General features: G+C 35.9%; 1 protein-coding gene across 4 annotated transcripts in view; it reads right to left on the reverse strand.

The window, feature by feature from the left end:
* TSG101 (tumor susceptibility 101) overlaps nucleotides 1-25931 on the reverse strand; it is a 101559-nt gene that overhangs the window by 34051 nt on the left and 41577 nt on the right. For all 4 annotated transcript variants that reach the window (XM_072619661.1, XM_072619662.1, XM_072619659.1 and 1 more), the window contains 2 exons: nucleotides 7091-7157; nucleotides 789-883 (listed from right to left, as the gene is read on the reverse strand). In XM_072619661.1, coding sequence (XP_072475762.1) covers nucleotides 789-883; nucleotides 7091-7157 — 162 coding nt within the window. The remainder of the gene's footprint in view (nucleotides 1-788; nucleotides 884-7090; nucleotides 7158-25931) is intronic.

The raw sequence follows: 25931 nt of genomic DNA on the forward strand, positions 1-25931 counted from the left end.
CACACAAAGAAATTACAGGCCCTTGATGTATTAAAAGAGAATCCAGAAAAAAAAGATAAGAATACTGCTAAGGTCAATGAATCATTGGCGAAGATACAATTATGATTTACATTTACCTTATAATTCCTATCAATCCTTTTAAATTGTGCTACAAAACAACAAATAGGTAAAGTAGGGCAAGATCACATTTAAAAGAAAAAAAAGACATCAAGTCATTAGAATTTTAATGCCTAAAGCCCATCTGTATTACAAATAGTACAGAAGAATAATTTTGGATATATTTACCAGTTCCAACATTTCACAAGCTACAATGGAATGGAAATCCATTTACTAATATTCTGGATGAAAGAAAAGTTATGTTGTAAGCAGTTTTTATTATACCACGGTATGAAATAGATTTTTTAAAAATATCACACAAAAATTCTACAAGTTAACTAGAATCTCTTACTATTTAAGTAACTCTTACCTGACTCATCCACATTAACCAATGCCACCTTTAAATGTACACTTTCCTTACTAGTAATAATCATTATCAACAAACTCAGAATTTGAGTTCCCAAAACACCTAACACAAAATGAAAAAGAATGGGAATGTTTATAACATTATCTTTAGGTACTAAAAGTAGGTTGATCCATATTGAATTAAATTATTTTTGAAAAAGGTCACTTATCACAGAAACTTTCTACTAAAAAGGCTATAGCAAAAAAAAAAAAATTCATAACATACCCGTACATGAAATTGCCATTTATGATAGAAAACAAAAATAAAGATTTTCAAGGCTACTTACCAACAGTGGTCACAGGAGGCTGGGAAGGGTATTGCGAACTTGTGGTTGGAGGGTACTGTCCACCTGGTGGTGGGTAAGGATAACCTGGGAAACCACTTTAAAAGAAAAAAAAGTAAGAGTAAGTATCATGACAACACACAATTTAGCAACTTACGTATACATAGGTCAATTTTTCAGTTTAAATTTAGTAATGAGTAAACTAACAAAACTGTAAAACTCTATTTCAGTTTTTGCACAATCTTGTAAAAATTCTGTTAGAATTCAGTCCTTTCAATGAAATGGGGTAGAATGGGTATGAAATATTTCATATATTGACATACATGACTAAATGTATTGGTCAGTTTTGCAGAATTACTTACTTTCTTGTTATTTCTTTTTCAAACTTTGCTATGAGAGGGTTTACTGGGTGTAAGGGAAAGAGGAGTGATATATTTTAAAATGACTGTGATGTTAAAACCAAAGATATCTTTAAAATGTTTTTTTAAAAGGAAAACAAATTCCATGCTGGCTATATTCCTAAGCTAGTTCATTAAGTAATCATTAGATTTAGCCTCTGGCTACTTTGGGTTCACTTTCACACAAGCAAATATTAAATGCTTCAACCACGTACCCATAAGGTTTAATTTCTAAAGAAAGTTGATAAGTTTGCCAGTTTGTTTTTTAACTCCTTAAAAAAAAAATCACTGAAGAAGTTTTAAGCTAAATCTTAATCTGCTCTAAAGCTCTCTCTCCTGACCTCCAGGGTTCAGTCTTGAATCTCCAACTGCCTGCCAGACATCTCAAACTCAACATTTCCAAAACTGAACTATCATCTTTCCCCCAAAGCCCTCTCCTCTTCCTAATTTTCATATTCCTGTTAAAGTACCATTCTCTGAGCCAGAGGCTCACAATCAAGGTTTTTGTTTGAGTCTTAACTGTCTCTCACCCTCCATATACAATCAGCTTCCAAATCTATCATCTCTATCTTCCTAACATTTCTCTCATATGCCCCTTTCCCCTCTAACACTTCTATAACCCTAGTGGTTCAAGGCCCTCGTTGCCTTATTAAATCATATCTGGTTTTTAAAGTCCTTCATAACCTGGCCCCTCCTTACCTTTCCACTGCGGGTTAGCATCAACTCTTAACTCTCCTTCACCCCACACATCCAGTCAATTGCACCAAACTATCGATTCTACTTCTATCATACACATCAAATTCATTATCCACCTCTCTGGGCTTTACGCAGCCATTACACCTTGGTTTTGGCTGGCCCTTATCAACTTTTGCTTAGCATTTTGCAAAGACTTCCTAACTGATCCAAATGCCTCAAGCTCTTCCCTCTCAGATCCATTTACCACAGAGCTGCCACATCATCCCTCTACTCAATAAATTCCAGTGGCTCCTTAAAGTCTCCAGAATGAAGCCCATTTGACTTTAATGCCCTTTACAACTTAATTCCAACCTAGCTTTCCCACCCCTTTATATATGGCTTCTTATCTTGAACTCCAACCAAACTGACTTTATTTTGTTCCTCACACTTGGCACATTATATCTCATGCCCTTAGGCTTTGCACTGGATGCCACTCTCTTGACATGTTTGACTCACAGAATCCCTTTCATCCTTCAAGCCTCACTTTAAGCAGCAAATTCTGCAATGTCTTTTCTAATCTCCCCAAATGCTAACAGCCTCCCTAAACTACTCTACATTTTGTTTTATGTAATTATACATATACAAGTTACCTTCCCTCAAAGAATTTAAGTTCTTTGAGAACATATATAACTTACTAAAGGTTCTGCCTTCTATAGTCTGCCTTTCTAGTTCCCCCACATACTAGTGTCTAATTGTTTCTAAAGTTGCCAAGTATAACTTTATATGGAGTGTGCATACGCCTTCACTTGTGGTTTCCCTCCTTTAGGGCCTTTTCCTTTGTATCACTAAGCATTTAGCTTGGCACTTGGCACAAAATTAATAGACTGTCTGTGAACTGATACATTCACTTATTGTTGGAAAGGATGGTAGAGAAAATCTAAACTACAAGTTTCAATCATAGAAGGCAATACTCTCCAGTGTGGCTGAACAAATGTAAATGGGAAATATTTAACAAAATAAATAAGAACACAATAATAACACAAAAGATAATGTTAATGGGTGTTTTTCTAAATCAATATGCAGCAGAAAGGGATTCTTATGTTTGACAACACTAATCTAAACCAATCTCCTAGGCAAAGAAGGAATCCTCTTTCTCTAGCATCCATAAGAGATTATTTTCCCACTTTCTACTTGCATACTTCCCAACACAGGGAAACTACTACTTCATGAGTCAGTTCATCCCATTGCTGGAATGTTAAAAATCCCCCCCCCCCCTTTCTTTTATAACTGAGATAAAATAATCCTTTACTGTTGGATTCTTTGCAACAACGCAAAAGTCTACTACCTCTTTTGAACACAACAGTTCAGAAATCTTTCTATTCAACTGTAAGGTATACAAAACAAAGGGCTGTCTTTGCTATCTTTTATCTCCCTCAATGCCTGTCATATCTCAACATCTAATAAACAGTCTCTAAATTAATACTTTTGCTTTTTAGGATCCTGTGACTGAGTGAATGAATCTAAAGCATTTATTAAGTGCTTGCTATGTGGCAATAAATTGTGCTACAGAAAATTAATACAGTCCTTACTCTCAAGGAGCTGTCCATCGATCAAAAGAAAGGACCACACATATGAAGGTTTCAGTTTAAATGAGATGGAAATGTCCTATGGTCCTTAGGGCACAGAAGCCAAGCAATGTCTCTTTAATATTGTTTGTACTGATAAAATGCTATCAGTTTTTGATGCTGAACCATCTGACAGTGCTAAATTCTTGAAGGCAAAAAGGTTCTTTTGCCTTCAGGAGTTGTGGCTGAAGCACATGCAGGAGCCCTTGTCAGCTGTTGCATCTCATAGGTGCTTCATAGTCCTGTCTACATCAGGATTTGAAAGGAGACAGTGGTCAAGGCAGTGGGGAGGGGGAAGTGGGCTTGACTGGACCTGGCATATGGTCCTTTCCTCTCTTTCTCTCTCTGGCTGCCTTGATACTTCAGCTAAGCTGGCTGTTCTGCTCTGTGTGTGGCAGGTGATGGTTATGGCTAGTCCGTTCTCCATAACAACTGCGTCTCTGGAATGATAACTGAAGGCTGCGCTGGAAGTAGCAATGGTAGTCTGTGGGGTGTTACCAGGTCCCACCTTCTGTGACTACTTGATTGTTGGTAGCAATTGGTCAGCAACTGTTGCTGGTGGTGATGGGGAAGGTGGGCTCCTTCTTAATAAGGACTTTTTCCTTTCCCTTTATGAATTTAACTAGGTTTGCACTTACAGTCTCCTCACTAAAATAAAGTATATTTTTAAAAAAATACCTCTTGCCATATAGTTTCTGATCTCAGCTTCCTCACTGCCTTCAAATACTTTTAATGATATTGTTTATAGACTCCTCACTATATTAGCTATTGTTGACAATCTGCTATTTAAGATGTGATCTGACCATCACAGAGTACATAGTAGGGCTACTACTTCATTTAACCAGGACTATATGCTGAGATGACTTAAGCCACAACTAAAACTTTTAAAAATGAGCCGTATTATAAATTGGTCCATAAAGCACCAAAATCATCATCATCAATAATAAAAAATTCCTGTCTTTAAAACCACAGAAGCAAATGTTTTCAAATATCTATCAATGTCTAACCTACAACTGAAACAGAAATATGTCCTTTTCACCCACATTCCCTGTAAGTGGTCACTGAACATCTATCTTGAAAACCCTCCTGATGGATATTCACTACCTCAAGGAAGCCAGATTATTCTTTGGATCACTATTAAAATTTTTCATGCCAAAATCTCCTCTCCCTAACTTCTATCCTCCAGTACTACTTTTGCCCTCTAAGGTCAAACAAAACAAGTCTAATCTTGCTTATATGGAGAAATATGACATAAAGATGAGAAAAGTAGAGTGGTTCCAGATTGTAGAAGGTCTTCAATAGTAGAAAAAGAAGTCTTAACTTTATTTGGTAGGCCATAGGGATTCACTAAAAGGATCTGAACAGAGGGATAACAGGACCAAGTTGGCCAATAAAGAAGATACGTCTAACAGCAGTACTGGAGGATAATCTGAAAAGGAGAGGGAGGGAAATGAAGATAGGAATATCTGTACATATACAGAGGGTACAGCTACAGTCCAGGTAAATCGATTAGACAATGGGAATGAGAACAGAAGAGAAGGCTAATGCAAGAGGTATTATGGAAGAATCATCAAGACTTGGAATAAATGGATATGAGAAGCAATGAAGACTGTGTGAATGTGGTATCATTAATCAAAATAGAAGGCTCATGGAAGTATAGGATTTAGAGATATAAAAGCCCTTAGAGGTCCTATAGTACAACCCTCTTAATTTTTAGAGAAGCCAAGGTTCATAGAAGTTACATAACTTGCCAAAGAACACACAAGGAGTCAGCAGAAATAAAAAAATTCAAACCCAGATCTTAGAAGAAAAACTGGGTTTTTTTGAGCACTTTCTAGTTAGGAGGTTAAAGGAGATGAGGAGAGATAGCAAGCTACATTAAATAACTGATTAAGAAATTATGTGTGAATTTAAGAGAGTTTCAGCTGTACTTGTAGGGATGGAAATGATATAATAACTCAAAAAGAATAGGGCAGCTGAACCATTTGGACAACTGTTCAATTAGTTTGGTCATTAAAAGAAAATCAGAAATGCATGTTTCAGAAGGAATAAGGATTAATCTACCAAATGTTTTAGGATTGAGAAGACCATGATTTTGGGGGGAGGCGGGGGCAGGGTGGTGGTGGTGTTGGAGGGTAGAAAGCAGAGTAAAGAGGAAAAATAGAGGTTGTGTTCAAAAAGACAGTAACAGAGCAAGGTTTTAGAGGAAATAGAATCAAGGACGTAGTTAGCAGGAATTCACCTTAGCAAGCAGAGATGCCTCTCCCCTAGAGGAAGGAAGGGAGAATGAGTAATGATGCCGAGAAATAAAAAGAATTAAGGAAACTCTCCTCAGGACTATAACCTTCTCAAAGACCTTCAGATACTTCCACTGAGAACAGGACATTGGGAAATAAAGAGTAAGATGTTTTAACATCAAATTTAAAATGCTTGTTTTGCTTATGGACTATCAAACCATGATTTTATTGTCTATTAGCGTGAGGTCAGAGTCTGATCCAAACTGACCTTTGGTAAAGACTTGATACAAAGGAGGCTTACTCTCAAACTTCATTCTAGGCATCATTTGTGGATTTTAATACCCAAGACACTCTTACCAACAGTGACAGACAATAATGCATGACAATGTGCAAAACATGTCTGCAGGACCATGTGACAAGAAACACCCTGCAGAAAGCTGAGGTGACACGAAGTGAACAGGTAGCATGCTACAGATGAAAAAGTACTAGATTTGTAAGTAAATCTAGGTTTAAATCTTTACTCTGTTACTTCCTACCTGTGTGACCACAGGCAATTTGCTTAACCTCTTGGGCCTCAGTTTTCTCCTCCTTAAAGTGAGTTGGACTAGATTATCTTGATCTGTTCCAGTTCTAAATCCTATTGACCTCCATGGAATGGAGTTATAATGTGGAGAAAAAAGTAAGATGGTTCAGGAAGTAAGGAAAATGAACAAAAGATGGATTAGCCATGGGATCAAAAATCCAAAGTCAGAAACCCTAATGGGATGAGCCAATTTGGAACCCAGCAATTTGGATAAAAGTGGAAAGAGTAAGAGGGGACTGAGGATTCTTTTGTTCAATAGATTTAAGATTTAAATGATGACAGATGCAAATATGAGTGTTTATGACTTGGAATCTATTGTATATTTGGATAATATGATGAATACTGAATAAATACCAGGAAAAAGTTCCTAAGAATGTTTAATGCAAACCATTAGCAAAGATCATAAGAACTCATAATAGTTTTAAAAAATAATTCTTAGAAATTACAAACTCACTTCCTTTGAAAAAAAAATGTATAGTATTCCCATTCATTATTAATAGGAAAACAGACTGAGTCTCTTCTAAGGAAAAAACCTCCCAACAATCAATACTTCATCTTTGCCTGCCTTTATGAAAGACAGCATTTCTCCAGGGAGAGAAAAAGACTCCATTTTAATTAAATCTAGGTAACATGCAACAGTTAGTTTAAATTGATCCAATTAGGTTTAGGCCTATATCAAAACTTATATTAACTTAGCACATACTAACTAGTAATTATTACTCTGACAAAAATTTAAATTGAAGTGGAATTTCAAATAGGACTAATCAAAATATTGATCTTTTATTACCTGGGATTGGGAGGGTGTCCAGGCGGGTATGAAGTCATTCCACTTGGCATACCTGGCATATAGGAAGCTAAACACAATTTAAACACTTCTTAATATCAAAATAAACACTGAATAGTATCTGAACAACACATACATATTACTCCCCAATCAAAATAAAGTTTCATGTATGGTTAAAAAAAAAAAATCCCTATAATGACAAAGAAAAATCAATCCTTTAATTCAAGCTATTAGTACTTACAAATTAAAACCACTTCTGTAGTCATCTTGTTTAACAAAAAATGGCATGAAGCATTTAAAAAATGATTTCTAGCATATCATGAATTTTCATATTATTACCAGTCCATGCAAGAGAAGAGTCCTGAACCACACAACTTTATAGTTAGCTTTTACTCTAAAGGACTCTTATTACCCTTCTGTAAACTACTCAAACCTGAAGCAGGAGCTGGCTCAGTTTAAAGGAAGGCTGTATTGCCCTCCTCTGGTTAGCAGTCAGCTATTAAAAAATTGGCCTGATTTTATAATAGCAGCCCTTATTTTTTTGTAAAATTGTACAGCTACAAAGTACTTTTACATATTCTACGTTACGTTTGCATACACAATTATGGAATAGGTAAAACAGACAGCTGTTTTTCATTACTAACAATTTGCATATCATGCTACAAAGAAATCATACACATCATTTGCTTCTATCATATCAACTAAAAAAACACAGTCTACTACTATCACATATAATTAAAGTCACAAACAAAGCAAGTTGAAAGTATATTTACATAAGCTCTAAAGACATATCTACTGACACTGGCAAAATTCTGGAACATGATAAGCCTAAAGGCAAGGGGCAGCTCAGCTTCAGTATGGCTTAGAAATTATGCTTCAGGAAGTTCAATTTTCATATTTTTAAAATTAGTTCCAACAGCCCTGGTGAGTTTTCTTAATATCTTTATCATAATCTTCAAGATGTCAAATAGGGCAAATATACACCATTCACAAGTGAATAGCAAATATAAGCTCCTTATTAGACTGTAAGGTCACTGTGGCAAAGATCATGTCTTATTTATTTATGTTATTCTCTCAGCATCGATCATACATGCATAATATCTTCATGACTATCTTTGGGGAATAACTATATTATCCTTTATATTTTTAATTCCTTTTTTGGATTACTCCTATTTTGAAAGAAAATGTTTCCATCATGGATTTTTTGGAGGTACCTAATCTGATCACAGCCTGTAGACACTCTTCTAAACTTTAACTTATGTGCCATTTATCCTCCCTTGTAAGACACACAGTTTTAGTAAGGTATTAGATTTTAAATGTGGTGAAGCTGGAAAATCCTTTCCATTTTTGCGTTTACCTGCTGTTTCCCTTCCAGTTTTATCTATAAAGTTCCCAGGATAATCTGGCTTTAACTGAGTCTCACAAAAAGTTTTTCAAATTTGTCTTCTCATCCACCATTTTTAATTTTGGTGAAGTGATGCTGCTCATAGTTTTCCATTCATATCCTTTATGATAGGCACACCAGTCAGGCAACAAGGAGCTCAATTTAATAGATGAGAAAATACGAAAACAACTATGTACTAACAACAAATAGAGAAGATAAATGAACAGAGGGAAGGCACTAGTGTTAAGAGGGATAGGGATACGGTAAAAATTTCTTGCAAAAGATGAGATTTTAGCTGGGGTTGAACAAGCCAGGAGATGGAGATGAGCAGGGAGAAAATCCCAAGCCACCTTTGCAGAGGGAATGGGATATGCAATTCACCACAGGAGAAGGAATGATCAGACAGGTAGTAGAATCTAAAGAAAACAGGGTCACAAAAACCTTCTAAGAAAAATAACTAGGAAGGAAAGGTGTTAGAGGTCAAAGGGTCAAGAATGGCTGGGGGTGGGGAAGCCACTGGATTTAACAGATCACTGATAATTAAAAGAAGAACAGTTTCAGCTATCATGGGACTTGAAGTCAGACCAACTAAGGGATGAGTAGTTAGTACGACGTAAGGAAATAGAGGATAATGGCCTGATAGTGATGGATCATAGAGTCATCAAATAAGGATCTTTTTGTATTTGTTTTTAAAAGAGGAAATCTGGGTAAGTTTATAAGGATTATATGGACAGAAGATGAGATCAAAGGTCCAGGGATATAGGTGGCCTTGGAAAGAAAGATCATCTTTCTCTGATAGTGGGGCAAAGGAGGAGGCAGTTGGGCAACAGATCCTCAGAGGACAGGAGTTACAAAAGCAGGAAGAAGAAGGAGCTCTTCGGAGACTAAAGGATAAAATGAGGTAATATACGTAAAGCTATTGTAAACTTAAATAGGAACAGAACCATTAGCTATTATTTTGGGGTTGTTTGGGTTTCCTTATTTTAAGTGTTTTATGCTGCTTGGACTTCTAAGGGATGGTGATAAGAAACCAGTATCTTAATTTTCACCCATTTCTTTCTTTCTTTTTTTTAACATCAACAATTTGTTTACATAAATTGGACTGAAGCTTCAAAAAAATACTGTCTTATTTCTTTCTCTAATTTGATTTTTGAACTTTGCTTAAGTCAGTGAATGTACCAACTGATTCCAAAAGGAATTTTACATTAGTAATTACTCATTTAAATTAGTAAATTTAAATACAATAAAATTTTAAAATAGTAAATTCCACTTTGGGGGGAATGTTATTTGTTGTTTCCACCACAAACCTATCCTCTTCTCCAGTTAAGTATGCATGAAATGTAGGCATGAGTCTTCTGAGTTAGATACAAGTTTTTAGTCTCTTTCATCTCTTAATCTTGAAATACACATTTTTCATGTATAAATTCACTGTCCTAATGAAGTCATCTTGTCAAGTATTTTGAAAAATGTCTGCTCCTTCTTCCACAACAGATACTGGTACGTAAGTTATAATTATTTTAATGGTGGTCTTTGTCCTTCTGTTCAAGATGAGTACTGCAACATATTCCCCTGAAAAGTAAGGTGTTTCTTAAGAAAGGCTTCTTGTGGCCTTTAGAGGAAATCAACTCTATCAACTTCTTTATTCACTTCTAGGACAATGTATCCACTGTCCTTTCATTTAACTGTAACTTCCTTATGAACTGCAATTTTATTTATAATATTAATATCAACACAGATGTGACATATATGCTTCATTGTTTGGGTCTACACTAACTAGTTAAGACTTCATATTCAAGAAATTAATATGAAACTAATATTTTTATATAGTCTAGAAACTGATTCTCAGTTTTTTCTCTTTTCCTTTGGTACCAATGTCTACAAGGAATCAGATGGGAACTGCACAGAACCAAGGACCACTTTATATTCTTATATGTTACCATAATTCATCACCAAATGGCTATCTAATGGCTATCCTGTTGGTGACTCAAAGTAGTAATCCAATATACATCATTTATTATCAGAGACAGAAACATTACTGCCTCCAGAAGAGTTAGGTTTTCACAGCCATTTGGTAAAGTGTACACTATAATGGGATTTAACTTAAGAAAGATAAAGGTCATCATGCTGTTTTAGAGAAAATTTTGTTTAGTAATGATTAGAGTTAGTATTTACAAAGTACCTTAAGATTTACAAATATGAATGTATTCCTTGATGCTTTTTTCATAAGCCATGTGAATTAAGCAAAGAAATATTATCCTTGTTCTACAGATAAGGAAATTAAAACACAGAAAGGTTAGGTGCTTTGTCCAGAGTCACACAGTGTTAAAGTCAAGAATTAAAGCATAAGCCTCACAGAGCAAAATCTGGAGGACTCACCAATACATCAGGATGTTGAGAGAGATAAATTTTTTTATTCCTAGGAGTATTTCTTTATCTGATGATAGCTATGTAATTTTTCTTTTAAGATCTTAAATTTCATTTTTGTTTGAAAGGCTACTGGTTTGAGTCAACAAAATAAGCAAGTTATCAAGTTATCCTAAGTTATCAAAAAAGTATTAAAATTCTATATATTATATTCCTATGGATTAAAGAACCCTATTATTTTCTTATCTAAAAAATTACAATAAAGAGGCAAGGAGAATAAAAGAATAAAAAAGAGCAGAATCAAAGCAAATAATCAACAACAAAAAACCAGCCTAGAAAGCCAACAAATAAAAAAACCCCTAATCAAAAAACAAAATCCTGAAAATCAGAAGCCAAAACCAAAACAAAACCCAACAACAAAAAACTATTGGATTAGGGAATAAGAATTAGGAGCTGTTTAAATAACAAACAATAAACCAGATAAATGAAAACAGGGAATTCACAACCAATGAAGAAATAAAAATATCAGGAGTCATTTTGCCCAATTATATGACAATAAAATTGACAGACTAAATGAAATGGATGAATATTTACAAAAATATAAATTGCCCAAATTTAGAGAACAGGAAGAGTGCTTAACTAATCCAATTTAAGAAAACTCCTAAAGATAAAAATCACAGCGCCAGGTAACTTTACAAGTAAATTTTACCAAACATTTAAAAAATGATTAAGTCTAATGCTATAGGACATTTGAAAAATAGTAAAAGTTCTACCAAATTCTTATAACACAAATAGAAGTCTTGATATAAATTTGGGAAAGTCAAAATAGAGACAGAAATTTAAATAAAATATTAGCATGGAGATTAGAACAATGTATTACTCACAAAGATGTGATTTATACCAGGACGGATTTATACCAGGAATGCAGGGTTGATTTAATATTATGTAGATTATAAACATAGCATCATACAAGTAACAAAAGCAACCAAAATTATATGATTATATCAACGGGTGCAGAAAAAGCTTTTAAGACGACAACACCCACTCCTGCTAAAAACACTGGAAAGCACAGGAATAAAGAGAACTGTCCTTATAACATAAGTAATTATCTATCTAAAACCAAGAGCCACCATTACCTGTACTGGGAACAGGCTAAAGGCTTTTACCACAAAATCAAGAGTAAAGCAAAGATGTTTATTATCAGTCAATAAGTATTTACTATGTGGCAGGCAGTATACTACGACCTGGAGAGACAAAAGAAGTAAAAGACTATCTCAGATTCCTCAAGGAATATACAATTTCATGGGGGAGACAATAAACAAATATGTATAAGCAAGCTATGTACAGGTTAAAAAGGAAATAATTACAAGGAAGACACTAAAATTAAGAACAAGAAAAGATTTTCTATGCAAGGTGGGATTTTAGTGGGGGCCTAAAAGAAGCCCAGAGGAGATTAAGAGGTAGAGTGTTCCAGGCATGGGCAGATAGTCAGAGGGAAAAGCCCGGATCTGAGAAATGGAACAGCCAAGAGGCCTGTGTTACTGGGAGTAAGGTCTAAGAAGACTGGAGAGGACACTAATTATGAAGGACTCTGAATATGTGAAGCAAATTTCAAGATTTCATTTTGTTTTTCTTGCTTTTTTCCCCCTTCCACAATCCTACCAATGTGGAAATATATTTTGTATGCCTTCATATGTATAACTGATATTATATCTTGCCTTGTCAACGGATGGGGGAAGGGCAGGAAGTAGGGAGAAAATCAAATGAAAAAAATTTTAAAAAAATTAATAATTTTTTATTTGATTCTGGAGGAAAAAGAGTTTACTGGAATTTACTGGAATGCAATTTAGGAAAATCTCTGGTGGCTGGCAGGCTGACCCAACAGCAGGCTATTAGAATAATCCAGGCACGAGGTGATGAAAGCCTGCACTAAAATGGTGGCAGTATCAGAGGTGAGAAGGGGAGCATATCGCAAGAGATGTTGCAAAGTGAAATCCACAGGTTGTAGTAACAGACTGGATGGAGAGGGGGTGTATAAGGAAGTTGAGGATGACACCTAGGTTGGAAGCCTGGGGGACCAAAGGGATAGTGTTATCCTTGATAGGAACACAGAAGTTAGGAGGTGGAGAGAGGGTTTGGGGCAAAAATAATGGGTCAGTTTTGGATATACTGAGCATAAGATGTCCACTGTGAGATGTCTGAAAGACAGCTATAGATGCAAGACCAGTGGTCAGAGAAGAGACTGGAAAAGAATATAGATTTGAGGATTATCATGGCATAGAGATGGTAATTAAATCTAAAGGAACTGAGACGATCACTATTATCACCATTACTATTTAATATAGTGCTAGATATGCTAGCTACAGCAATAAAACAAAAATTTATTGAACAAACGTAAGCAAATGGGTAACAAAATTATCACTTTTTGTAGATGATATGATGGTTTACTTAGAGAATTCTAAGAAATCAATGCAAAAACTAACTAAAACAATTATTAACTTCAGCAAAGTTTGAGGACAAAAATAAACTCATTCAAATCATCAGCATTTCTGTATATTACAAAAAAAAAACCAAAACAAAAATCCAACCCAGCTGGAAGAGGTAGAAAGAGATATATTTTTTAAAATAACTACAAACAGCATAAAATACTTTAGAGTCTATCTACCAAGAATTCCAATGAACACAATCACACAACAATTCCTTTACGCAAATGAATATAGATCTAAATAACTAGAGAAATAGGAAATGCTAATCAGTAAGCTAAGCTAATAAAATAAAAATGACAAAACTACCTAAATCAATTTAATTTAGTGCCAAACCAATTAAACCACCAAAGTCTTACTTTCCAGAGCTAGAAAATAATAATAAAAAATTAATCTAGATGAACAAAAGGTAAAGAATGTAAAGGAAATCAAAGAAAAAGTGGAAAGGAAAGTGAGATTAGCAGTATCAGATCTCAAACTATGTAACAAATAGTAATTGTTGAAACCCTGGTACTGAATAAGAGACACTAAAATACATTATATACATAATATACAGAAACTAAGGAACACAGTAGCCTAATGTCTGATAAACCCCCAAATCTTAGTTATTAGGGCAAGAGCTCACAATTTGCGAAAAACTGTGGCATAAACTATGAAAGGACCAGCATTTCATATGGTACACTAAGAAAAACACTAAATGGGTAAATGATTTAGATATAAAGAGATGACAAAACAAAAAAATTAGAAGAGCATAGAAGAAACCACCTATTTGACCTATGGATGGGGAAGAGTTCACAACCAAACAAAAGATAACAAGATTCAGAGGAAGTAAAAATGGGACAATTTTGCTTACATAAAATTTAAAATTCTATGCACAAATAAAATTAATGTATCTAAAATTAGAAGAGAAGAAGAAAACTGGGGAAGATATTTGAGGCAAATTTTTTCTAAATAAATATTTTGTTTTCTAAGACATACAGGGTACTGAATCAAACTTAAAGAATAAGTATCATTTCCAATTCATAAATGGTCAAAAAAATATGAAGCGGCAATTTTCAGATTAAAAAACCTGGGCTATGAAGTCTTTAAAAAATACTCTAAATTGCTAATAATTACAAAAATGCAAATTAAAAAACCCCAAGGCACTAGCTCACACTTATCAGATTGGCTAACATGATAGCAAAGGAAAATGGTAAGATGTTGGAGGGGCTGTGGGAAAGCAGGCAGATCAATGCACTGTTGGGAGAGCTCCATTCTGGAAGGCAATTTGGAACTATAATCCAGAAGCTATAAATTGTACATAACCTTTGACCAGAAGTACAATTATTATGTTTATACATCAAAGTGAGTAAAAAGGGCTCATGTGTAAAAATATAGCAGCTCTGTTGTGGTTGCAAAGAACTGAAAACTGTGGGGGAAAAAGGGGGAAGCTGTCACTCAATGGTTGAACAAGTTATGGTATATGAATGGGATAGAATACCACTGTGCTAATAAAAAGGATGAAGGCGATGGTTCCAGAGAAACCTAAGAAGACTGCTATAAACTGATACAAAATGTAATATGAAGAACAATTATAAAATAAGAAGATTGTAATGACAACTTCTGAAAGACTTGAGAACTCTGATTAACAAAACCACAATTCCAGAAGATTTACTTGAAACATGATACTCATTTCCTGAGAGAGTTAATGAACATGTGGAAATTTTTTTTCCCCTTCAATTACATGTAAAGACAATTTTAACATGTTTTTAAAATTTTCAAATTCCTAATTCTTTCTCTCCCTCCTGCTTGAGATGTCAAGCAATTTGCTACAGATTATACATGTGCAGTCATGCAAAACATTTCCATATTAATCATGTCGTGAAAGAAAACAGAAAAAAAATAAAGTCTGCTTTCACCTGCATTCAGATTCCATCAGTTCTCTCTCTCTCAATAGCCTTTTCCATCATAAAAGTTTTGGAGTTGTCTTAGATGTATTGCTATACACCCATTTAGTGCTTTTCTTAGCATACCATATGAAATGCTGGTCCTTACGTAGTATGCCAGCAGTTTTTGGCAAATTGTGAACTCTTGCCCTAAAGGCTGCGATTTGGGGTTTATCAGACATGAGGCTACTAGGTTCCTCAGTTTCTGTATATTGTGCATATAATGTACTGTTCTCTTCCTCTACTAGTTCTGCTCACTTCACTTTGCATCAGTTCATGTGAGTCTCTGCAGGTTTATCTGAAAGCATCCTGCTTGTTTTCTTTTTTTTTTTTAGTCTCCTTAAAAGTATTTTATATTTTTCCCTCAATTACATATAAAGACAGTTTTCAACATTCATTTTTGTAACACTGAGTTCCAAGTTTTTCTCCCTCTCCAAGACAGCAATCAATCTGATATATAGGTTATACAGGACAATCACGTACAATATATTCCCACATTACTCATGTTGTGAAAGAACCAGAACAAAAGGGGAAAACCATGAGAAAGAAAAAAAGTGAAAATAGTATGCTTCGATCTGGATTCAGACTCCATAGATCTAATACAATATTGAATAATACTGGTGATAATGGGTGTCCTTGTTTCATTCCAGATCTTATGAGGAAAGCTTCTAGCTTTTCCCCATCACAAATAACATTTGTTGATGGCTTTAGGGAGATGTATCTTATTATTTTGAGAAAAAAAATCTGTTTATACCTATGCTTTCAAGTATTTTTTTTAAAAATAGGAACGAGTGTTTTATTTTGTCAAAGAGCGTTTTCTTCAATTGTTGATATAATCATATGATTTTTGTTACTTTTCTGAAGTTTTTCTTATGTTAAACCACTCATTTCTAAGATATATAGGGTACTGAATCAAATTTAAAGAATAAGTGCCATTTCCAATTCATAAATGGTCAAATGGTATAAATTCCACTTGGCCAAAATGTATAATCTTTGTGATATATTGTTGTAGTCTCCTAGTTAGTTTTTTATTTAGGATTCTTGCATCCATCTTCATTAGTGAAACTGGTCTATAATGTTCTGTTTTGTTCTTCCTGGTTTAGGTATCAGCACCATGTTTGCTACATAAAAGCAGCTTGGTAGGACTCCTTCTTTATCCATTATTCCAAATACTTTAATTAATACTGGAATTGGTTGATTTTTAATGTTTGGTAGAATTCACTTGTAAATCCATCTAGTCTTGACTCTTTTTTCCTTAGGAAGCTCATTTATGGCCTGTTAAATTTCTTTTTTTAAAATAGGTTAATTTAGATATTCTGCTTTCCATTCTGTTAAACTAGGTAGTTTATATTTTTGTAATTTTCCATGTCACTTAAATTGTTAAATGTATTAACATACGCTTGGGCAAAATACCTCCTAATAACAGCCCTGGTTTTATCTTCATTAATTGTATGTATACCCTTTCCATTTTTGTTACTAGTGATCAGGCTTTCTTCTTTTTAAAAATCATATTAACCAATGGTTTGTCTACTTTACAGTTTTTTTCTCCCATAAAACCAACTCCTTTTTAAAAATTCAATGGTGCTGACCTGAAAGTTTGGTTAAAGAGGCAAACAGGCTAGGTGTTACATCCCAAAGGTTTTGGTATGTTGTCTCATAATTATTATTCTCTTTAACAAAATTATTTGTTGTTTCTGTGATTTGCTCTTTAAACCACTCATTCTTTAAGATTAGTCTCCAATTAATTTTTGTTTCCACAGTCCCTCATGAAATATAATTTTTATTACATTATGATCTGGAAAGAGTACATTTTATATTTCTGCTTTTCTGCATTTAACTATAAAGTTCTTATGCCCTTATATAAAAAGGCCAATTTTTGTAAAGGAAGATATTATGTATCATTGAGGAAAGGTATATTCCTTTCTATTACCATTCAATTCTCAACAGCAGTTCTCTCTCATCAAGTTTATCTAAGATTGTATTCATCTCCTTGACATCTTTCTTATTTATTTTTTGGTTAGACTTATCAAATTCTGAGAGGGGAAGATTGAAGCTCCCCACTATTGTGGTTTTGCTATGTATTTTCACCGGTGTAAACCACTGAGCTTTTCCTTTAAAAATTTAGATGCTATAGCATCTGGGGCATATAAGTTTAGTATTGATACTGCTTTAATGCTGATGGTATTTTTATCCTATGATACAGTTTCCTTATTTGTTTTAATTACAGCCATTTTAGCTTTAACTTCCTCTGAGACCATGATTAGTATTAATGCATAAATAAATTATACTCCAGCCCTTTACTTTTATTCTATGTATATATCTCATTTTAAATTGTGTTTCTTGGGGCAGAGTCAAGATGGTGGAGTAGAAGGACTGACTTGCATAAGCTCTCCCCCCAGAGACCATAAAATACCCGCAAAAAAATGACTCTAAACAAATTCTAGAACAGCAGAAGCCACAAAATGACAGAGTGAGAGATTTCCAGCCCAAGACAGCCTGGAAGGCTGACAGGAAAGGTCTATTGCTCCCAGCTCAGGGCAGAGCACAGCCCAGCCTTAGCAGCATGGCTGGGATCAGACAGCACCTGAGCAAGATTCAGGGCTCCAGCAGGAGCAGCTGCAGTTCCCAGATTACTCAATACACAAATGCCAAAAACAGCTTAAAAGGTCAGTGAAAAAGCTCTTTCACCTAGGTGAGAAGGGAGCAGGGCCACAGCCCTGGGGCCAGGGCACAGGAAGTCACTGAGGTACAGCGTCCATTTTTGGAGCTCTTAGCCTAAAGACCCTGGGGAAATTGAGCTGCTGATCTGGATCTCAGCCCTGAGTGGGGGTCCTGGGGTAAGGAGGAGCACTAGCTGGTGGAGGCTCTGGAGAGGGAATTCTACTCACAGATTCTGGGCAGAAAAGTTTGTAGTTGCTCCCAGACCAAAGCACAGGTAAGAAGAGGAGCAAACTTCTCTCCCTTGATTGTGCCAGTTGGAGGAACTGAGAACTTATGGGTCTCCCTAGAGTATACCCTCCTCTTGACAAAGGACTCTAAGTCAAGTAATTGGCTGGGAAAATGCCCAAAAAAGGGGGAAAAAAAAATAAGGCTATAGAAGGTTACTTTCTTGGTGAACAGGTATTTTCCTCCATCCTTTTGGATGAGGAAGACCTAAAAGTCAAGGATTCTGCACCCAAAATAAATATGCAATGATCTCAGGCCATGGAAGAGCTCAAAAGGATTTTGAGAATCAGGTGAGATGGAGGAATAATTGGGAACAGAAATGAGAGCAATGCAAGAAAATCATGAAAACTGAGGCAATAGCTTGCTAAAGGAGACCCCCCCCAAAATTCTGAATATCACTCTTAAAAACAGACCAGCCCAAATGACAAAAGAGATCCAAAAAGCCAAAGAGGAGAATGCTTTAAAAAGCAGAATTAGCCAAATGCTGAGGTTCAAAAGCTCACTGAAGAAAATGGTTCTTTAAAAATTAGAATGGAGCAGGATGGAAGCTAATGACTTTATGAGAAACCAAGAAACTACAAAACAAAACCAAAAGAATGAAAAAATAGAAGACAATGTGAAATATCTCATTGGAAAAACAACTGCTATGGAAAACAGATCCAGGAGAAACAATTTAAAAATTATGGGACTACCTGAAAACCACGATGAAAAAGAGAGCCTAGACATCATCTTTCATGAAATTATCAAGGAAAACTGCCCTAATATTCTAGAACCAGAGGGTAAAATAAATATTGAAAGAATCCACCAATCACCTCCTGAAAGAGATCCCAAAAGAAAAACTTCTAGGAATATTGTAGCCAAATTCCAGAGTTCTCAGGTCAAAGAGAAAATATTGCAAGCAACCAGAAAGAAACAATTCCACTATTGTGGAAATACAACCAGGATAATACAAGATCTAGCAGCTTCTACATTAAGGGATTGAAGGGGCTTGGAATATGATATTCCAGAAGTCAAAAGAACTAGGATTAAAACCAAGAATCACCTACCCAGCAAAACTGAGCATAATACTTCAGAAGAAAAAATGGTCATTCAATGAAATAGAGGATTTTCAAGCATTCTTGATGAAAAGACCAGAGCTGAATAGAAAATCTGACTTTCAAACACAAGAATCAAGAGAAGCATGAAAAGGTAAACAGGAAAGAAATCATAAGGGACTTATTAAAGATGAATTTTTACATTCCTACATGGAGAGAGAATATTTGTAACTCTTGAAACTTTTCTCAGTATTTGGGTATTTGGAGGGATTTACATACACACACACATACATATATACATATATATATAGACAGAGAGCACAGGGTGAGTTGACTAGGAAGGGATGATATCTAAAAAAAATAAAATTAAGGGGTGAGAGAGGAATATTTGCTTGCCTTCTCAGAGGGGATGGTGGAGAGGGAGGAAGGGAGAGAAGTTGGAACTCAAAGTTTTAGGAACGAATGTTGAGAATTGTTTTTACATGCAACTGGGAAATAAGAAATACAAGTAATGGGGTACAGAAATCTATTATGCCCTGCAAAAAAAGAGATAAGATGGGGATAAGGAAAGTGAGGGATGTGATAGAAGGGAGGGCAGATTGGGGGAAGGGGTAATCAGAATACATGATGTTTTGGGGTGGGGAGAGGGGAGAGATGGGGAGAAAATTTGGAACTCAAAATCTTATGGAAATGAATGTTGTCAGATTCTGTTTTTTAATCCATTCTCCTATCAATTTCCATTTTATGGGTGAATTCATCCCATTCATATTCAAAATTATAACTACTAGTTGTATATTTCTCTTCATCCTATTTTTCCTTAGTTTATTATTCTCTTTTTTTCCAGTATCCCTCCTTATAACTCTAATTTACTTCTGACCACCACCTCCTTAATCTGCACCCCTTCAAAAAAAAATCTCTTACACCTCTTCCTTTACCCTATTTCTTAATTCGCACACTTTTCCAAGAATCCTTCTCTTATCCTAGCCCCTTGCCCTATATCTCTGTAAGTTGACTTATATACCATTCTGTAACTATGTTACTCCCTCTTTAACCCAGTTCTGATGAGAATAAGGTTCTAGCACTACCAGCCCTCCATACCATCCTGCTCTCCATGGTTAACAGTTCTTTCATTCAGACCTCATTTATATGAGATGATTGCTCCATTTTACTCTCCCTATCCAATTTTATTTTTTTTAGAATCATACCATCATAGCCAACCCCCAGCCTTCTATCTATGTATACTCTTTCAAAACTACCCTAATAATGATAACATTAGTGGTTATAACATTTTCCCACATAAGAATTATTAAACAGTTTGATGTTATTAAATCCCTTATAACTGGTCTTTCAAATTTACCTTATATTTCTCCTCATTCTTGCAGAGGTGAAACTTTCCATTCTGGTCTTTTCCCCATGAATACCCCAAAGTCCTTTAAATTCATTAACTATCTCTCCTCCCGCCCTGCCTTGTTTGCTGGGTAAGTTATTCTTGGTTGCAAACCCAGATCCTTTGCTCTTTTGAATATCATGTTCCATGCCCTTCAAAGTTTTTTAATATAAAAGTTGCTACATCTTGCGTTATCCTGACTATAGCTTCACAGATTTAAATAGTTTGTTTTTAGTTGTGTCATATTTTCTTTTTGACCTGGGAGCTTCCAAGTTTGTCTATAATGCTCCTCTGAATTTTCATATTGTCTTCTCCTTCAGGTGGTGATCTGTGGATTTTAAAAATTTCTAGTTTACTCTCTAGTTCTAAAACTTCAGGATAATATTCCTTAGTAATTTCTGGAAATACATTTATATTGTCTAGACTTAAAAAAAAAAAACCCATAACATTCAGGTAGTCCACAAATTCTTATATTAACTCTCCATCTCTTTTCCAGGTCAGCTGTTTTGCTAAAGAATGTTTCACATCTTCTGTTTTTTCATTCTTTTCATTTTGTCTTATTTCTTGGTGCCTTACCACATAATTAGCTTCCCCTTGCCCAATTCTAATATTTTAAGGAGTTATTTTCTTCCATAAGTTTCTGGATTCTTCCCCTTCCCTACAATTAGCTGACTGTCTTTTCATAATTTTCCTGATTTTCTTGACTTACTCTAGAGTAAATGCTAAAAAAAAACTGTGAAATCTGCTTACAGAAAATACTGGTGGGGGTAGGAGCCAAGATGGCGGAGTAGAAGAACAGATTTGTTCTAGCTTTCTCCCCATAGCCCATGAAATACCTGTAAAAAATTAAATGACTTTGAGAGCAGCAGAAGCCACAATGACACAGTGAAACAGATTTCCAGCCCATGACAGCATGGAAGGCTGACGGGAAAGGTCTATCACACCAGCGTCAGAGCGCAGCATGGACAGCACTGGAGCAAGCTTCAGGGCGCAGAATCATAGGTATCTGCTGCGGTTCCCAGATTTCTCAACCCATGAACACTAAAGACAGATTCAAAGATCAGTAAGAAAGCTCTTTCACCTGGGTGAGAGGGGAACGCGGTATGTCTCTAGTCCTGGCCCCTGGGTGGCAGCATCCACTTTTGGAGCCCTTGGCCTAAAGACCCTGGGGGAATCGAGCAGCTGATCTGGGTCTCAGTGTGAGTGGCAGTCCTGGGATGAGGAGGAGTGCTGGCATGGTGGATGTGGAGAAAGAACCCTACTTGCAGTTCCAAGGCAGAAAGGAGTGTTTGTGGTTGCTCATAGGCCAGGAGAGGAGTAAAATCCTCTTCTTTCATTGTGCCACCTTGGAGGAACTGAGAACTTATATGTCCCTAGAGACATCTCAGAGAACAGCTGCACAAAAACTCTGAAGCCTAGGATAGTATACTTCCACTTGACAAAGGACTCAAAACTAAAGTAACTGGCTGGGAAAATGCCCAAAAAAGATAAAAAAAAAAAAAATAAGACTACAGAAGGTTACTTTCTGGGTGAAAAGGTATTTTCTTCCATCCTTTCAGATGAGGAAGAACAAAGCATACCATCAGAGGAAGACATCAAAGTCAAGGCTTCTACATCAAAAACCTCCAAAAAAACTTTGAAAATCAAGTAAAAGAGGTGGAGGAAACACTGGGAAGAGAAATGAGAGTGATGCAAGAAAATCATGAAAAAGAAAAAATACTGGTAATTCAGTGAGTTAGATGTTTTACAAAGATTTCGCTTAAGCAAGATAAAGGTCCATCATGCTGTTTTTAGTTTTCTTAGTAATAAACAATTATTTTTATAGTCTCTAAGAAAGTTTCTAAGATAATTTTCACTATAGCTTTAAATGATCAGTTTTAAATTTGTCATCAGCTGAATGAGGAAAGAAATACTACTGAATATATCCTGACTTTGATTCCTTCATATCTGTTCCATTTTGCAGGTTGATTAGAGTCATCAATCATTTCTTCAAGAGCCCTCAGATAGACACTGTGAAGTTTTTGGAGACTCAAGTCTTCTACTACTCACAACCACACAACACTGGTAGGATATGGGTAATTAGAAAAGGGGGATGGGCAAAGTTGAGAAGAGAAGGGAGAATATGTTTCAGGGAAAAGTTTGTTGTCATTAAAGAAGTTCCAAAACTTCCCAAAACTTATTCAGACCACTCTCTTCTTAATTTTGGATTCAACTCAGCCATATGGAATATCTAACTAAGATGCTAACGAACTATACAGGCCATCTGACAAAAATGCACATCATAAGCTGGATAAAAGTTTCTTCATTAGCTTGGTTTTTCCTATGTGTATGCTTAAGCCATATTCTCTTGAATGATATAGATCTTACCTAGGAGCAAATTTGTCACTGAAATGTATAAACGATAAAGATGAGATGATTACGTGGCAATGGGATGCCTATATACTGCAATGGTAACCTTAACACAAGGGGCAGCTAGGTGGTGCAGTGGATAGTGTACCAGTGCAGGAGTCAGGAGGACCTGAGTTCAAATCTCATCTCAGACACTTGACGCTCACTAGTTGTGAGACCTTGGGCAAGTCACTTAACCCCAATTGCCTCATCCTGGGTCATCCCTAGTCATCCTGAGGAATATCTGGTCACTGGATTCAGATGGCTCTGGAGAAGAAGTGAGGCTGGTGAGCTGCACAGCCCTCCCTCACTCAAAACACAAAGTCAAGTGCAAGTTATGTCATCCTTTCTCTGATGGCATGGTCTTCTTTGGCAATGAAGGAAGAACACACAACCTTAACCCATCAAGAAAAAGTAAAGAAGACCCCTTGCACATTAGGTTCATTACTATGGAAGATTTATGAAAAGAAAAAAATGTATGGGGAGGCATCAATGGGATTGTGATCAGCATGGTCCATAGATATTACCTCTATTTGAATACTAAATACAAATAAATACAAATGAAAAGATGACAATAAAGAGGTAAAGGAAGGTTTCAAGTTTTAACTTTCTTAGCAACAGAAAAAACTGGGACTGAGATAGAATCAGAACTGTGCGCATTATAAGAATTCTGCCATTTGAGGGGTGTACTCTTCAACAAGAAAACAGTGAGGAGAGGCTCCAGTGTTTGTAACAATCAGGACACTCCAGGAATGGGTGACATTCAAGGATATGGCTATGATCTTCATTCTGGAGAGTTGGGATACCTGGACCTGTCTCGAGAAGGGACTGTATAGGACTGAGAGGCTAGAAAACTTTAGGAGGTTTGCTAAATTAAGAAGCACCACTTTGGATGCCTAAAGGTCATCAAAAAAAATGCCTGTTCAGCCAAACCAGTCTACTTGATATTATCTGTATACAACATTCCATCCCCTACCTCCTAGCATTTGAACAGGTTATACTCCATTCCTAGGATGCTTTCTCTTCCCCCAGAATCCCTTGCTGTATTAAGGTTCAGCTCAATTGCTAACTCCTTTAATTTCTTAAGAGGCCTTTCCTGATTCTCCCAGTTATTAGCAGTGCCCCAAATTATCTGCATATAATGCAAATTTCTTAGCTATGTACATATTGCCCTTCCCACTGAATTGAGAATCTAAGCTCCTTTAAGGCAGGTAGTTTTGTTTTTGCATTTATATCCCTAGCATTTAACATGGTTATCAACATTACTCCCAGACATATTCTGCTTCTAGCTAAGCTCCCACAATCATCAGCCAGGGAACAATCCATGTGAAGGGATGAGACATCTTCATGAATTGCTTACCAACTGCCACATGCAGGGAAAAAGTTAAAGCAGCCAGGTGAAGGAACAAGGCACTATGAAGGAGATAATAGGTGGCATGTACCAAGCAAATCACACTATCTGTCACCTTCTGGATCATCATTACCTGTCTTCAGACCCTAATGGCAACAGTCCAGGAAATAGTGTTAACACGTTTTCCTAAAAACTTAATAAAAACAGAAGTAGGGAGTAAACACCATTTCCTTCTTAATAAATGTCCTGTCTTAAGAATCTGTGACATAACAAAACATTACAGATTTAGAACGAGAGTTGGAAGGAAGCTCTGAGACCATCTAGTGCAAATCATACCTAAAGAAGCATCACCTGTTTACCTATTCCAACAAGTAGTAATAAGCTTTTGCCTGAAGTCTTCCAAATAAAAAGAATTTTCTAAAAAATTTTTTTTGTTTCATTTTAGTTTTGATCTATCTCCTTCCCCCACGATAGAGGATGCTGTCATCCGATACAGATACACACATTTAAAATCATACTATATATACTTCTATTTACCAGTTCTTTCTTTAGAAGTAGATATCATCCTTCTTCATATTTTCTTTGTAGTTGATTTGAGTATAATACTCCAAATAACTTAGTCATTCAGTGTTTCTTTTTTTTTAATATAATTAAATTTATTTATTTAACTTTTAACATTCATTTTAACAAAATTTTGGGTTCCAAATTTTCTCCCCTTTTGTCCCCTCCCCCCCAAACACCAAGCATTCTAATTGCCCCTATCACCAATCTGCTCTCTCTTCTGTCATCCCTCTCTGCCCTTGTCTCCATCTTCTCTTTTGTCCTGTAGGGCCAGATAACTTTCTATACCCCTTTACCTGTATTTCTTATTTCCTAGTGGTAAGAACATTACTTGCCAGTTGTTCCTAACACTTTGAGTTCCAACTTCTTTACCTCCCTCCCTCCCCACCCCTTCCCTTTGGAAGGCAAGCAATTCAATATAGGCCAAATCTGTGTAGTTTTGCAAATGACTTCCATAATAGTTGTGTTGTAAAGACTGACTATATTTCCCTCCATCCTATCCTGTCCCCCATTACTTCTATTCTCTTTTGATCCTGTCCCTCCCCATGAGTGTTGACCTCAAATTGCTCCCTCCTCCCCATGCCCTCCCTTCCATCATCCCCTCCACCCTGCTTATCCCCTTATCCCCCACTTTCCTGTATTGTAAGATAGGTTTTCATACCAAAATGAGTGTGCATTTTATTCCTTCCTTCAGTGGGATGTGATGAGAGTAGACTTCATGTTTTTCTCTCACCTCCCCTCTTTATCCCTCCACTAATGAGTCTTTTGCTTGCCTCTTTTATGAGAGATAATTTGCCCCATTCAATTTCTCCCTTTCTCCTCCCAATATATTTCTCTCTCACTGCTTGATTTCACTTTTTTTTTAAGATATGATCCCATCCTCTTCAATTCACTCTGTGCACTCTGTCTCTATGTATGTGTGCGTGTGTGCATGTGTGTGTGTGTAATCCCACCCAGTACCCAGATACTGAAATGTTTCAAGAGTTACCAATATTGTCTTTCCATGTAGGAATGTAAACAG

This window comes from Notamacropus eugenii, chromosome 6 (genome assembly GCF_028372415.1).
Source record: "Notamacropus eugenii isolate mMacEug1 chromosome 6, mMacEug1.pri_v2, whole genome shotgun sequence".
Classification (NCBI taxonomy): domain Eukaryota; kingdom Metazoa; phylum Chordata; class Mammalia; order Diprotodontia; family Macropodidae; genus Notamacropus; species Notamacropus eugenii.